General features: G+C 37.7%; 1 protein-coding gene across 1 annotated transcript in view; it reads right to left on the bottom strand.

Moving 5' to 3' along the window:
- LOC150108587 (leucine-rich repeat-containing protein 40-like) overlaps window positions 1-16,074 on the bottom strand; it is a 234,408-nt gene that overhangs the window by 199,424 nt on the left and 18,910 nt on the right. The window contains exon 2 of the mRNA XM_090416034.1: window positions 12,147-12,326. Within this exon, the coding sequence (XP_090272160.1) occupies window positions 12,147-12,324 (178 nt within the window). The 5' untranslated portion in view covers window positions 12,325-12,326. The remainder of the gene's footprint in view (window positions 1-12,146; window positions 12,327-16,074) is intronic.

Below are 16,074 nucleotides of genomic sequence, written 5' to 3'. Positions count from 1 at the left end.
AATATTAAATCATTAATGAACAATACAAATTCAGAACGATTATATAAAGTACATAGCAATCACTATAATGAACTAAATAAAAGCATAAATCACTATAATGAACTAAATAAAAACATAAAGAGAGAGCTGCAAGAGCCGACAAAAGAAAATATATTGATGAATTAGCAAAAGAAGCAACAACGACATGCTGTAGAAAATGACAAATTAGACAACTTTATCAGATTATAAAATGAATCAATAGTAACAAAAAAAAAGCAATCCCTTCCTCCATTAGAGACAAACAAAGAAAGTTATTGACAACTGACTCCAAAATCGAAGCAAGATGGAGAGAATTGATGGAACTTTCAATGTAAAGGTAGATACAAGATCTCAACAGGTGCACAATATTACAACTAGTGTAATACCCACTATGAACATTTCCAAAAACGAGATTTCATTGAGTGAAGTCAAAGATGTCCTGAAGGCACTAAAATGTAACAAAGCATGCAGAAATGATAATATCAATGCTGAAATGTTAAAAGCTGATCTTAACACAACTATTACAAAGGTTATACAACGAAATATGGAAGACAGAAAAAATTCCTCAACAATGGAAGAAGCAGTAATTGTAAAAATCCCCAAAAAAGGAGATTTGACCAAGTGTGAAAATTGGAGAGGCATAAGTTTGCTTTCAATTCCTACAAAAATTTTTAATAGATTAAAAAAAATAAATCAAAAATTTATTAAGAGAAGAACAGGCAAGTTTCTGACCTGGTTGCGGAACCATCCAACAAATATTCACTCTTAGAAATATAATTGAACAATATAAAATTTCAAGCCCAGCTTGACCTAAACTTCATTGATTTTAGTAAAGCATTTGACTCGGTAAATAGAGAGAAACTTTGGGAAATATCAGAAGAATACAGAATACCAATAAATTTCTCAAGTTTATTAAGAATATGTATAATGGCAGCAAATCTTGTGTGGGAGTAGATGGAAAACTTACGAACTTCTTTATCATTGAAACTGGAGTTAGGCAGGGCTGTGTTCTATCTGGTCTATTATAATTTTAATTGATTGGATTATGAAAAACTCAATCATCAACATTGGGACTTTACATCCCATACGTTGGAACTTTACATCCACACTGGAAGACTTTGATTTTGCTGATGACATAGTGCTCTGTCCTCCAAATTAAATGACTTACATCTAAAAACTGATGACTTTGCTCACTGTGCAGAAACCGTGGGTCTTCATATAAGCAAGAAGAAAACCAAGGTCATGCGAATAAATGAAAAATCAAATCAAGAAATGAAGTTAAAAAATGAAACAATTGAAGATGTTGATACTTTTACATACCTTGGATCAGTAATAAATAAACAAGGAGGCACCAACGAAGACATTTTACAAAGAATTGCGAAAGCACAAAATTGTTTCAGGTCATTAAATAAATTATGGAAAGCATCAAATATTACAGTTATAGTGAAAATTAATATCTATAAATCTATTGTGCGAGCAGTACTGCTATATGGCTCTGAAACTTGGAAACTTACCAAAGCACAAAATAATAAATTGGACATTTTCGAAAACAAATGTTTTGGAAACAAAGAAGAATTTTAAAAAGCTTTTGGCCAAATACAATCACTGACAAGGAACTTTTAAAGAAAACCTTCTCCAAGTCAATAGATGAAGATTCACATGGAAATGGACCAGACATGTTCTTCGCATGGGAATAAACAGAATTCCCCAAGTAGCACTGAGTTGAGCTCAAGAAGGGAGATGCTCTAGAGGTCACCCAAAATTAACTTGGAGAAGAATGGTGGAATCTGAAATGAAGGAGGTAAGATGGGCGAGTTGGGAAGAAGCAAGAGCAGCTGCAAGGGACAGGGGAAGATGGAAAACCAGCATTGCAGCCTTAGGCACAGAAAGACTTGATGATGATGACCTTATTGCATCAAAAATGCCCATGTGGGAAAAAATTTTCTTCGAATGAGGATGTCATCAAGGTTTACAATGACTATTTTGAATAATTTGACAAATGCTGCTTTTTAGATGGGATAAAAAAATTGGAAACTCACTGGACCAAATGTGTAGACCTCGATGGAGACTATGCTGAAAAATAAAGGTGATTTTTTCCAAAAAATTGTGTTTAATTTATTTTTTTACCAAACTTTTCAACCCTCATATATGTGCTGTTCATCAGGGATCCGAGTTGCATACAAATCCAACTTAAAGATGTTCTCAGGAATATATCTCATCTGTAACCCAGGGACTGCCTGTATACTAAAACTATATGCTATAAATCACAAATTTAAGTTCAAATTGTCTCTAATCCATTGAACTGCATTCCGGGGTAGCCAGGAACAGGTCTGTCAATGTGCCCTGAAAACTCCACAGTGCACAGTTCTGAATAATATGATTGATGGTCTGTTGATCAGCACCACATGTTGGGGATTGACACAGGCCCCACTTGCACATCATGTTAGCACATCTGTCATGGTCTGTCCTCAGGCAGTTGAGTGTGTTCCATTGACATCTGGGCAGGTCAAAGTCGGGGGCTTCTGCTATGAGGTCTGTAATGAGGTATCCATTTTTTATTGTTAAAGTAAGCTAGCGATTCTTTCATTCAGTTTCAGGAGAATATGTATCTGATTGCTGATTTTTCCAGATCAGGTTGTAGAACTTTAAGCAAATAGGTGGTAGATTTTGAAGATCCTCATGGATGGGCAACTTATTTCCCATACATTTTTATCCACTCTCTGTTAGCAGCAGCTTTCCTCCTTATGTTTGGTGGTATGATGTTAGAGAGTGTTGGTAGCCACTCAAGAGGTGTAGACTTTATGCAACCCGTGATGATTCTCATGGTATTGTTAAGTTGTATGTCGACCTTGCTGACATGATGACTCGAATACCACACTGGACACAGTGTTCTGCACAAGAATACACTAGGGCATGGACAGGAGATTTTAAAGTGTTGGCTCCTTCCTCCAGCCCCCCCCCCCGAACACACAAACTTCCTGATGATATTATTCCTAGTTTTTAGATTTCGGCAGCCTTTTTTCAGGTTTTAACCTTTCTTGAAGGTTAAAGAGCGATCTAAGGTGACTCCGACATATTTTGGGTTGGGGTTGTGCTTCAAAGTCTCCCCTCTGAATGAGACTTTCAGCCGTTTATCAGCTGATGATTCTTCAAGTGAAATGTGCAAACTTCAGTCTTAGAGGGATTTGAGCAAAGACGGCATTTGGTGTAATAGGTGTACAGAACTTCAAGGTCAGAACTAAGCACAGTTTGGCCTCTTTCGGGTGTTTAGTCTGAGTTGCCAACACCAGATCATCTACATACATGAACTTTCAGGAGAAGGTTTGTGGCATGTCACTAATGTATAAATTAAAGAGGAGCAGAACTAACATAGAGCCCTGCGGTGGTCCATGTTTTAGTACTTTAAAGGATCTATTTAATAAGAGAGAAATTTTTTAATAAGAGAGAAATTAGTCGGAACACTAAATTAGCTGTATACAAGACAGTGTTCAAACCAGTTTTAACTTATGGATCTGAGAGCTGGGTCAGAAGTAAAACACTTGACCAAAGAATAGAGACCGCAGATATGAGAGTCCTGAGAAAGATTAGAGGCATGAACAGATGGCATCAATGGCAATATCATATTAAAAATGAGGATATTAGGAAAGAACTTGACATTGTCAGCATCCAGGAATGCGTTAGCAGAGCTAATCTCAGATGGTATGGTCACTTAAATAGAATGGGAGAGGAAAGATTAGCAAAACAAGTGTTCTCTGCCAGGTTGGCAGGAAAACGACCCAGAGGAAGACCAAGATATAGGTGGATTGATACGGTACAAAGTGCCTTAGACGATAGAAATATAAGATCTGATAATGTTGGAGTCTTGACAAGTAACAGACTGATTTGGAGGAAAATTCTAGATAGGAAGTTAGTAATGATGTAATTTTTTCATGTAGTACTGTCATATCCTGTACACCCCTTGAGGGTACATGGCAGGAATTTGATGATGATGATGATGAAGGATCTATTTTTACCATTCAGTTTTACCTTGAATTTGCGTTTTGATGTCATGCACTTTAGAATCTTAATCATCTTGGAGTCTTGTATTACAGTTGCAAATTTCAGTATGAGCCCATTCACCCAAACTGTGTTGTATGTAGTGGATAGATCTATGAATGCTACTGAAAAGGCCAAAAAGGTTTTAAGGCCTTTTTGGAAACCAGCTTCTATATGTATATAAGGGTAAGTACTTGGTTGGCAGCTGCGAGAGTCTCTGAATTTGGCTTGTTAATTTGGAACCATGGCATTAATCAATGGATAAATTCGATTATAGAGTAATCGTTCAAAATGTTTATAGGTAACACTTAGTAAAGATATTGGTCAATAGTTTGATGCATCAGTAGGATGTTTTCCAGGTTTTAAAGATGGCTATAATTTTGCTTCTCAGGAATTCTTTTGGGATGTTCCTGCTTTTCTAGAATTTTACAGAAAAACTGCAAAAGCCACTTCCAAGATGTTTAATGAACTCAGGGCATATACCATCCAGGCTTGCTTTGTTATTTTTCAGTGATTTAAATACTTGAATCAGTTCATTTTCAGTGAATGGCACTGCGAGGTGGTTATTTTGTTTGACACTTCTAGAAACATGGATATATTTGGTCCTAATTTCTTTAGAATAGGATGCACTAATCTTTACGTCGTTAGATATTTGGTGGATTCTAGTTGCTATATCTTTAGGAGTGATCTGTGTGACTTTCTGCTTAGAAACTGATGCAGTTCCGAGTTTTTGGAGCAAGGCCTTGCAGCAAGAGTGGGTGAAGTCTAAATTTTCAGTTGTGGTCTTTCAACATTGTTGTCATTGTTCATTAAGCATTTTTAAAATTCTTTTTCCAATATCAGGATCTGGATCTTTTTTGTATTTTTTGAATAGTTCCTCAGTTTGAGGAGACCAGCATGGGGTGTACTGTTTCCTGAATCCTCTTAGTATACATAGTTTTGCAGCACCTATCAGCACTTCTACAAAACGTTTGGAATTTTTTACATCAGGTTGGACCCAACGGATGTTAGATTGGAGTACTGTTCCCAGTCAGCTTTGCAAATATTCCATCTTGGTCTTTCCACAGATAATCAGGATTTATGTTCCTATAGTGACTATAACAGGTCTATGCTGAGATCATGGAAAGTTTCAAGTACTTTCCTATCAGTAGGTAAAGGATTATCCTCAGTGTTGCAAGTGACAAAGCAAAGGTAAGAGTTTGAGTCTCTTTCTTCCATTTACCTGATTTAAAAGTTCCAGAGTCTTTTGCATCAAAAACCAGTGATAGTCCAAGACTTTCAGCCCATTCCATCAGTCTCGTACTGTCGATATCATTTCTACAATAGCCCCTGGAGTAATACTGACTGTTAAAATCTCCTATATAGACTGCTGGATGTTGGTGAGCAGGAAGAACTGGTGTAGACCAAATTTGTTTTGGCAGTTTGTAAACTGACACTATGGCTGTGCCAGCTGCCTTTGCTGTGATGATCTCGATGTTATTATGATTAGAAAAAAAAATATTATTTTGCAGTTTTCCATGTTCTCTCACACGTAGATGGCAGAAACATATATTGGTGACAGGATATAGCCCAGTGACCTGTAGTCAGTGATATTAGCTCTTGTGGTAATCTCATCTTCTTTGCTGATATGTAGTTCCTGGACAGGGTTTACATCAAAGTTATTTGTCCTGCAGATTTTTACAAGTAGTTCACTTCTGGCTCGGAGGCACCCTCTATATTAATTTGCAGCATCCGTAGGGGTGAATCCTGTTTCCCTTATTTTTTGGTCAGTTTTGGAACCTTTGCGCGATGGTCTACTTTGTTTCTTCCTGTTAACCTTTCCTTTCATTTTGCACACATTAGCCAGGAGGTCAAAAAAATGACAGGTTCAGCTCCCAATAGTCGTGAAAGTTTACCTGCCAAAGACGTCGCCCAGGCATACCAGAAGGAGGTATTTCATGACAATTCAGCACCCTGTAATACCATTCAAATAAGTTATGAATAACATTCAATGCCTAGGCTTTTCTATTAGAAAGATGTTTCTTATTTCTTGTGCATCTCATCATTTGCATATATTATTATTATTATTATTAATATCTGATCTCCAAGGAGTCTGAGACTCATCATGGAAGGTATGCACTATCGCACACAATGCTCATCCTACTGGGCCTTAAACTGATTCAATATGTCTACATTCACAACACACTCAGGCAATGCATTTCACTTATGAACCATTCTCTATGCAAAGAACTTGATCCTCACTCTTCTGCTCACACCTTCCTTATACAATTTCCAGCGATGGCCTCTTGTTCTACACCCCCCCTCCCATTCTATGAAAAATCTCCTCTATATAAAATCTCCTCCTCCTCTATTTCATGAGGTTTGCAATTTACATTCTCTCTATCTGTCCTCATACTCCACATTCCAAAGACCACTGACCAATTTGTGAATCTTCTCTGGATCATTTCTAACATATTCTCATCACCATGAAAACCCGAGACAGCTATTGATTTTGCATTGGCGAGTGTGGCTAATAGTGATACTGTGGTAACTGCATGAACTGAACGACTTTAGGTTCATGTACCACAAAGCATTAAAGACTGAACGCCTTTAGGTCTTTAATGTGAGACAGGGGCACATTGCCAAGAGATTCTAACCTGAGAATAAAGATAATTAAGTGAGTTTGATAATAAAGATGACAGGTTAGTTTTACCCTACTGATGACTAGTCGTTACGATAGTAATCCTGCTCAGTATGAGAGGAACCGCAATTTCAGACACTTGGTACATGTGCTTGGTTGAGTGACCAGTGGTGCGAAGCTACCATCCGTGGGATTATGACTGAACGCCTCTAAGTCAGAATCCCGTCTAGCCACTGCAACGATACAGTTCGTGCCTCGCACGTTAAAAGGCAGTGCTAGCTGGACTTGCCACTGGTCTGGGTGTCACACTTAGAAGAGCACCCACTCTACTGCAATCTATTGAGAGTCAATCTCTCTTTAAAGTACCTTAAATCTGATTTAAAAGTACCTTAAATCCCTCTTAAAACTACCTTAAATCTCTCTTAAAACTACCTTAAATCCAATTTAAATCTATAACTATGAGCTCACCTAATCCTATCAAGGAATCATGCTTCGCGAGATCCACAATCCGCAAAGTCAGATAGCCAAAATTCCCTACAAAAAAGCTCGTGTGCGTAGGTGAATGGTGGGGGTGGCAAATTTCCCAGTTAATAGCAGAGGACTCAAGCAACTGCCTTCAACTCCTCACCAAATGAGGCCAGCCAGACCTGGCTTTGGCATAAGCATTCTAGCAGGAATTATAAAAAACTAAAAAAAAAACTTCCAGCAGCTATCAATGGGCTCACTCCAATGACTTGTGGTTCATGTCATTGGAGTGTCCAATGACATGTGATGTCCAGATAATGTCTCTTCAAGACATCATTTAAACTTGTGAGCATAGGCACACCGTTTTGAGGCCATTTCTCCACGTTAGTGCTGCTCTTCGAGCATACACCTTCAGGACCTCTCTGTGAGGCCAGCCGAACCTGGTATGGAGTGAGCTGTCTCCAGGAATTATCAAGTGTGCTTTATGCACTCACTAGGCTCCCTCTAGTAACTTCTCTCTTTAGTCCAGCTAGCGCTGCCTTTTAACGCATAAGGCACGAACAGCATCGTTGCAGTTTCTAGACGGAATTCTGACTTAGAGGCATTCAGTCATAATCCCACAGATGGCAGCTTTGCACGACTGGTCACTCGACCAAACACGTACCAAGTGTCCGAACCTCCGGTTTCTCTCATACTGAGCAGGATTACTATCGCAACGACTAGTCATCAGTAGGGTAAAACTAACCTGCCATCTTTATTTTCAACCTCACTTAATTATCTTTATTCTCAGGTTAGACTCTCTTGGCAATGTGCCCCTGTCTCACATTAAAGACCTAAAGGCGTTCAGTCCTTAATGCTCCATGGTACATGAACCTAAAGTCATTCAGTTCATGCAGTTACCACAGTATGACTATTAGTCATACTCGCCAATGCAAAATCAATACCTATCTTATATTATTTAGACTTTTGTTAAATTTCTCTCCACTTATTTCTTCTTTCCCTAAATTATTCCTCATTTTACTAGCTTACATGCTAACTAAAACCTAACTTAAATCTCTCTTAAAAAGTACCATAAATATCTCTTAAAAGTACCATAAATATTGTAAAAGTACCTTGAATCTCTCATAAAAGTACCTTAAATCTCTCCCTTAAAACTACCTTAAATCTAGAATTATAACTAGAGCTATGAGCTCACCTACCCCTATCAAATGATCTTCGCTTTATTCAGAGTTACCATAAAAAAAATAATAAATTAATAAAAATAAATTTAAAAAAATAAAACGGGGGAGATTTGTTTCCTTTGGGAGACAAATCTCCCCACTCAAGGCCTTATACAATAGTATCATGAAATCTTTGTGTCTGATTGTCAGGGTCCCCTGCATCATTGCCATGATCCAATGTGATGCTTTCACAACTTGTGCAATGTGGCCCCTGAATTTCAGGTCTTTGTCCACCACCACTCCCAGATCATCTCCTCTAACACCTTTAAAGTTTCCCCACTAAGTATATACCTTGCATCCCATCACTGCTTACCAAATTTCAAAACCATACACTTTGCAACACTGAACTGACAGTTCCACTTACTTGCCAATTCATGCAATCTATTCAAGTCCTCCTGTAAGGCCATAACATCTTCTTGACTCTGCAGCGCTTTTCCTAATTTTGCATTATCTGCAAACAGTTGCATATCACTAGTTTTATAACCCTTCCCAATATCATTAATATACAAACTGAACAACAATGGCCCCAAATCAGACCCCTATGGTACACCACTAGTAACTTTCCTCTTTTGAGAAACTGCACTGCCATATACAACTTTCTGATACCTATCTCACAAGCCAGTCACTGATCCAACTCAGAAGTCTGTTATCCAATCCAATCTGTTTCAATTTATTTAACAGCTTACCATGTAGCAGTCTATCAAAAGCTTTTGCAAAATCCAAGTACACCACTGATGATATCGTAAGATGATATATGCCTCCCATGTCCAAGGTATTTGTCACCTTGCTATAGCACAAAGTGAGTAAAACATGATCTCCCTTTAACAAACCAATGCTGATAACAACAGAGAATAATGCTGTTATCAACCCATTTCTGTATCCTACTTCTCACCAATCTCTCCAGGACCTTCACCACAACTCCAGATATACAGCCCTATAATTCGAAGCTACAGCCTTATCACAACCTTTCTGCTGTGGAACAATTTTACCCTCCTTCCACTTCCTTGAAACTTGTGCTGTTGTAAGACTCTTATTAAACAAGCATGCCAATGCTACTGCCAATTCCCTGGAACATTCCCTTAAGACATGTGGTGATGTCATCAAATCCTATTGCTTTATTGACATCAAGCTTATTTATTTTCTCATATACTTTCTGCTCACTCACAATTAAGTTATCCTCTCCTATATCCTCTACACTTAAGTTCCTCATGATTCCACCCTGATCAGAATGAAACACCCTTATAAATTGATCACTCACTTAATACCTCAACAATGTCTTCTGCAATAGTTACCATTCTTCCATTTTCATCCATTAACCTCATTTTAGTATAATCATTCTTCCTTCTACTTGCCACATAACTAAAAAAAAAACTCTCTAGGATTTTTCTTTGGCTGATTTGCCAATTTCTGCTCATACTCCACTTTTGTTTTCCTTACTAACTGAGTCACTCGCCTGGCTTGTTCTTTATACTCTTCATGTAACTGATTATTACCATTATTCTTGTTCCAGATTTCATGCTTCAGCCTCTCATTTATTCATTTTACATATACCTTATTCAGATTTTGGCCTTCTGAATACATTCACACACTGATACTGTTATGTATATCTTTGTCAGTTCCCAAGCAGCATTTATTTCCTTACCACTCAACTCCTCATTCCACATTATAGCTCCAAGCTGTCTCCTAAGCTTCTCGTAATCACCAGCCTTATAATTTCACATATATCCATTCATCACAAAAGTCTGCATATGACTAGCCACAACACAGGTGATTACTTCATGATCACTTTCACCAACTGGAGGAAAATGTGAAACCCCCTCTAACAATTACATCCTCTGATAAAATTATGAGATCTAGAACTCTTAATCCTCGTGTACCATTCTTTACATGCTTCCTGAGATAGTTATCTCTCAAAATCTTGAGAAATTAATTTTCCTTATTCCCACATGCTATCTCTTCATTCCAATCTATACCACCATAATTAAAATCACCCATAATAATTACCCTTCCTTTGTTCACTAATCCAAGTTGTTTATACATTTCTTTATCACCACCTTCCACGTTCCCAGGCCTATTGCAACATCTAACTAAATGTCTTCCTCTCAACATTCACGTTACGCCACACTGCCACTATTTCCCTCTTTGATGTCAACCTTATGTGGACATAATTCCCCTGCTAGCATGCGGCACTCCTCCTCCTTTCTTGTGCTTTCTATCCTCAAAATGGAAGGATAGACTATATCCTTCCATTTCTATTACCGTTACGATATTATCTTCATTTAACCATGTTTCACTTATTCCAATGATTTTGGGGCAAATAAACTCAATCAGTGAAACCATTTCATCTCCCTTATTTTTGATACTTCTGGTATTTATAAACAAACACAGCAATTCATTTTTAGGTCTATAACCAGTCCTATCTAAGCCACCTGTTGGCTGTGATTTCCTCACCTACCCTTGCCCAATCACCTTTATCACCACTTACCACATATATCCATTCAGTCTCAACTTTCCCACCCACATTGCAATATACTCTGTCTCCATACACACATTCACTGCTACTTTCAACATCCACTCTCTCTCTATGCCATGTCTCCCCTGTTCACCCAGGCTCCACACGTTTCCCTGTTCGTCTTGCATTCTGTTCTCTCTTCATTGCTCATGCTATTACTGTTTCCACTACCAAGCACTTCTGCCTCTTCAATACCAATCTCCTGACCTTTCACTTCATCCCTTACTTCTGATCTCTTGCTTGCATCACACATTGCACTTCCATCTAGTAATACTTTCTCCAGTTCACTCATTCCAAAGCAATTTAAATGTAATCCATCATGCCTGTATAATTCCATTCTTCAATTAAATGTGTTCCTGTCAACCACCACCTCACACCACACTGCTTCCTAACAACTGTCAATATTTCCCTCTTTCATGTCAACCTTATGTGGATATAATTCCCCTGCTATCATCAGCAGCATTCCTCATGTTAGTAATGACTAGTCCATTCCTTAGTAGAAATCCAACAGGCATTTACTATTCCAATTAACTTTGCCTGTTCTTCAAATTTCTGGTTCATGTCCATTCCTACACCAATGTTTCACAGTTTCTGCCAAGAACTAGTTTTTCTTTGTTTTCTGCCTACTCCGCTCTCATGTCTAAAGAATTGCTGTGCTAATATACTTCAGTGAGTCTATTATAAATATGTTGTCTAATTTTGTCTCCCCTTTGAAATATAATTACTTTAACTGAAATGCCTGCCATTCAAGAAATTTATCATCTTGTTTAGCAGTGAATTATTATAGTAACTGTTTCTTTTTCTTAATCATCACAGACTGAATAAATCATCTTACAGATATTATTATCAGAAGCATCTCCCCTTTTTTTTTTGTCTTGATAAACACAAATTATGTTAACATATCTCCTGTTTATAGTGACTGTTCTTATCTTCAATTCTGTTCTGAGGCTGTTCTAGAACCTAACTTATCACTGTTAACCCTGGCTGCTCCAAGAAAAAAAACAAGAACTATGTATAATTAAGCAATGCTCCCCCACCTAGCATGATATATGATTATGTTTTTTCACCATTATGTATGTATGGTTTATGCAGATATAGAATGACTTATTTAGCTACGTTCCAAACTGTTAGACCTCTGATTCATTTAGTATGCAGATTGATACCTAATAAGTTTCTGACACTGGGTCAGAAGATATATATATACATTAGATACATCCTAACAATAATCATAATGATGACAATAATCATGCATATGGAAATATAACAATAACCATACCTTCAATCAGGCCTTTGTTAACAAGATTTAACTGTCCAGATGCTCGTGCCTGTTTAATTATATGAGGATGAAGAGGTGGTTCTTTCTTTTGATGATGAAAACAGGCTTCGGTGTTAATGAACATGAATCCCCTTTGACCCTGATTAACTGGTATTCTACTTCTTTGCTTTCTTGACATTTCTTTCACAAAATTACAACAAATGAAACAGTTTATTAAAAATTGGTGTAGTTTTAATTATAAATAAAATTTGATATATATATATATATATATTAACATATACAATCTGTCCCATAAGCCCCTCCCAGGTAATCATAATAAAAGCATATGAAGTTTAATCAGGTTATTATAATAAAGTATTTACACGATCATATCACAATTTCATAACAACTCAAATGTCATTAACATTGGGAAGGACACCACTGTTCTTGGCACGTAGCACCAAGAACATATGTTATAATATGTTACCAGGTTTCATGATTAATTTTTCTTAATATCTGTGGTTGAATGGCTTCAGTTCCTGTTGTTGTTTAATATATGTTTTGTAAATATTTAATTAAAAGCTGGCCTGGTTGGCTGAGTGGTTAGCGTATCCGCTGTCCAGGCAAAAGGCTGCAGGTTCGAATCCTGCCTTGGGCATGGATGTTTATGATTGTCTAGAAATATTAGTGGTGATGATGTTGGTGAACTGAGCGGTGGGGACAGAGTTGTAGAGTAGGTACCCTCCCTTGATGAGTCTTTGGACTCACTAGAGGTGTCACATAATAATAATAATAATAATAAAAAGAACCTGAATTTTATTTTCTTGATTATTATCTAGGGGTATGGGGACTTATGGGATAGACTGTACTACAGACCTACTTGTATTTGGTTAGATCAAATACATGTCATGAAATTTCCAAATACAAAATGAACATGGCATTTATTGATTACTCTATATTGGGAAAAAAAAAAAAAAAAAAAAAAAAAAAATATATATATATATATATATATATATCAAATTTTCTGATATATGTACTCTAAATAGTTTACAGGATATTATTATCAGACCTCCATGGAGTCAAATGACTCAATGCAGGAGGTCCTCTATCACAGTTCATCATAATGTAACTTGAAGGCATTCACTGCCTCCACACTTCCAGGTGGAGCACTCCAACTAACTCTCCATGCAAAAACCCTACTCCTCACTCCCTTGCTCCCATCCTCCTTATACAGCTTCTAGGATTAGCCTCTTGTTCTCCCCACTGTCTTCACACATTCTATGAAAAATCTTCTCCTCCGTATTAATCTGGTAATAACTCTTTACTAACTTCTAGTGGTAAGACTTATACGTTGGTTAGACATAACTGGTAATTAATTTACGGAATTAACAACGCATATAAAGTAAATTAATTAAAGATAACTTTAATGAATCACTTCTATATTTCGACAATGTCACATTGTCATCTTCAGGAACATAAAGATATGGTATGCGCACTACAGGAACTAACAAAGCAAATGAGGAAGAAATTAAGACACTAATTTTGTTCCTAAAGTCCTAATGGTGCCCTCTTGCGGCCTAATTTGGTAGTCTTGGCCGTTGGGCTGAAGTTCTCATAATGAAAGTCTCCCAAATTTGGGGCAGTTTCATGCACCCAAATTTGTTGAGGTTAGGAACGTTTTTTAGAGCTGCTGAAGATTCTTTGAATAATCTTTCGTATTTAAACTTGCTGCGATGGATTATTTTTGTCTTCTTCCAACGAATTTTATGGTGGGTATCTAAGGCATGGTCTGCCAGCCCAGAGCGGCTGTACTGGTGAAAACGGATGTAGTCTTGGTGTTCTGATATCCTGATATTTGTTGTTCTGCCTGTTTGGCCAAAGTAGGACAATTTGCAGCTGCAAGGGACCTGGTATACACCAGGTAGGTCTAGGGGAAGTGGTTGGTCTTTGGTAGAGCGGATAAGGGATGCCAACTTTTTATATGGTCTGTAACAGGAAGTAAGGTCTATCTCAGCCCTATTTCAGTTCACAATGAACTCAGGCTATTTCGTTTGGCAAGGAAAGTTCTACAAACAGATAGAGGGGACAGCCATGGGTTCACCACTTTCCTCACCCTTGGCCAATTTCTTTATGGAGACATTTGAAGAAAAAGCCTTAAACTCCGCCCCACAAAAACCCACTATTTGGCTTCGTTATGTGGATGATGTGTTTGCTATTTGGCCACATGGCTCAGACTCACTCCACTCCTTCCTAACACACTTAAACAACCAACATCTCAGAGTCCAGTTCACCTTAGAAAAAGAGGAAAACAACACCCTCCCCTTCCTAGACACTTTAATCACCCGCCAGCTTGATGGATCTTTGGTTTTCTCTGTTTACAGAAAACCCACCCACACTGGCAGATACATTCACCAGCAATCCCACCACCCCCCCTCACAACAATATGGGGTGATAAAAACACTATATAACAGGGCAAAATTAATCTGCTCAGATGACAAGGCCCTGACTATGGAACTAAACCACATCCTCAACACTTTCTTAGCCAATGGCTATAACCCCAAAAAAATCCAAAAAATACTAAAACCTGAAAACCACAACCCCCCTCCCCCCCTCAACAATAAAGACTACACCAAGTCCATCACTATCCCCTACATCCAGGGCACCTCTGAAAAAATAACTAATATCCTCAAGAAATATGACCTTACTTCCTGTTACAGACCATATAAAAAGTTGGCATCCCTTATCCGCTCTACCAAAGACCAACCACTTCCCCTAGACCTACCTGGTGTATACCAGGTCCCTTGCAGCTGCAAATTGTCCTACTTTGGCCAAACAGGCAGAACAACAAATATCAGGATATCAGAACACCAAGACTACATCCGTTTTCACCAGTACAGCCGCTCTGGGCTGGCAGACCATGCCTTAGATACCCACCATAAAATTCGTTGGAAGAAGACAAAAATAATCCATCGCAGCAAGTTTAAATACGAAAGATTATTCAAAGAATCTTCAGCAGCTCTAAAAAACGTTCCTAACCTCAACAAATTTGGGTGCATGAAACTGCCCCAAATTTGGGAGACTTTCATTATGAGAACTTCAGCCCAACGGCCAAGACTACCAAATTAGCCCGCAAGAGGGCACCATTAGGACTTTAGGAACAAAATTAGTGTCTTAATTTCTTCCTCATTTGCTTTGTTAGTTCCTGTAGTGCGCATACCATATCTTTATGTTCCTGAAGATGACAATGTGACATTGTCGAAATATAGAAGTGATTCATTAAAGTTATCTTTAATTAATTTACTTTATATGCGTTGTTAATTCCGTAAATTAATTACCAGTTATCTTTACTAACTTATATGTCTTGATCATGTCACCCCCCCCCTTCCTTCTATTCACTAGATTACAATTTGCATTCTCTCAATCTGTCTTCATACACAATGTTCCAAAGAATGCAAACCACCATAATCAATCATCTCTGAATGCTTTCTGACATCTCTTCATTCGGTTAAAAACCTGGTGACCAAATCTATGCACAGTAATCCATACATGGTCTGATCAAAGCATCATCTACACATCATAACCATAATGCACTGTGTTGTCCTCACAATTTTAGCAAAATGTCCCCAAAATTTCAGGTCCCTATCCAACAACATCCCAGATCCCTCATTTTCTCTAAGATATTCCCCACCAATCTTATACTCTGCATTCCATCTATGCTTCCCAAACTTAAAAAACATGCTCCCCAATGTTGAACTGGTAGTCCCATTCATTTACCCATTCATAAAGTCTATTCAAGTACACTTGAAAGGCTACAATATTCATTCTACTCTTCATAGTTCTTCCCAACTTTGCATTATCTGCAAAACAATTATATATCACCATTCAAGTCCTTCCCAATATCATTTAGATACAAATTAAATAGCAATAATCTCAAAACAGACCCTTGGGA

Source organism: Typopeltis vanoorti, chromosome 3 (genome assembly GCF_054136105.1).
Source record: "Typopeltis vanoorti isolate ZY-2024b chromosome 3, IOZ_Tvanoo_1.0, whole genome shotgun sequence".
Taxonomy (NCBI): domain Eukaryota; kingdom Metazoa; phylum Arthropoda; class Arachnida; order Uropygi; family Thelyphonidae; genus Typopeltis; species Typopeltis vanoorti.
Note: the sequence above shows the minus strand (reverse complement) of the source record. Positions and strands in the feature narration are given on the sequence as shown.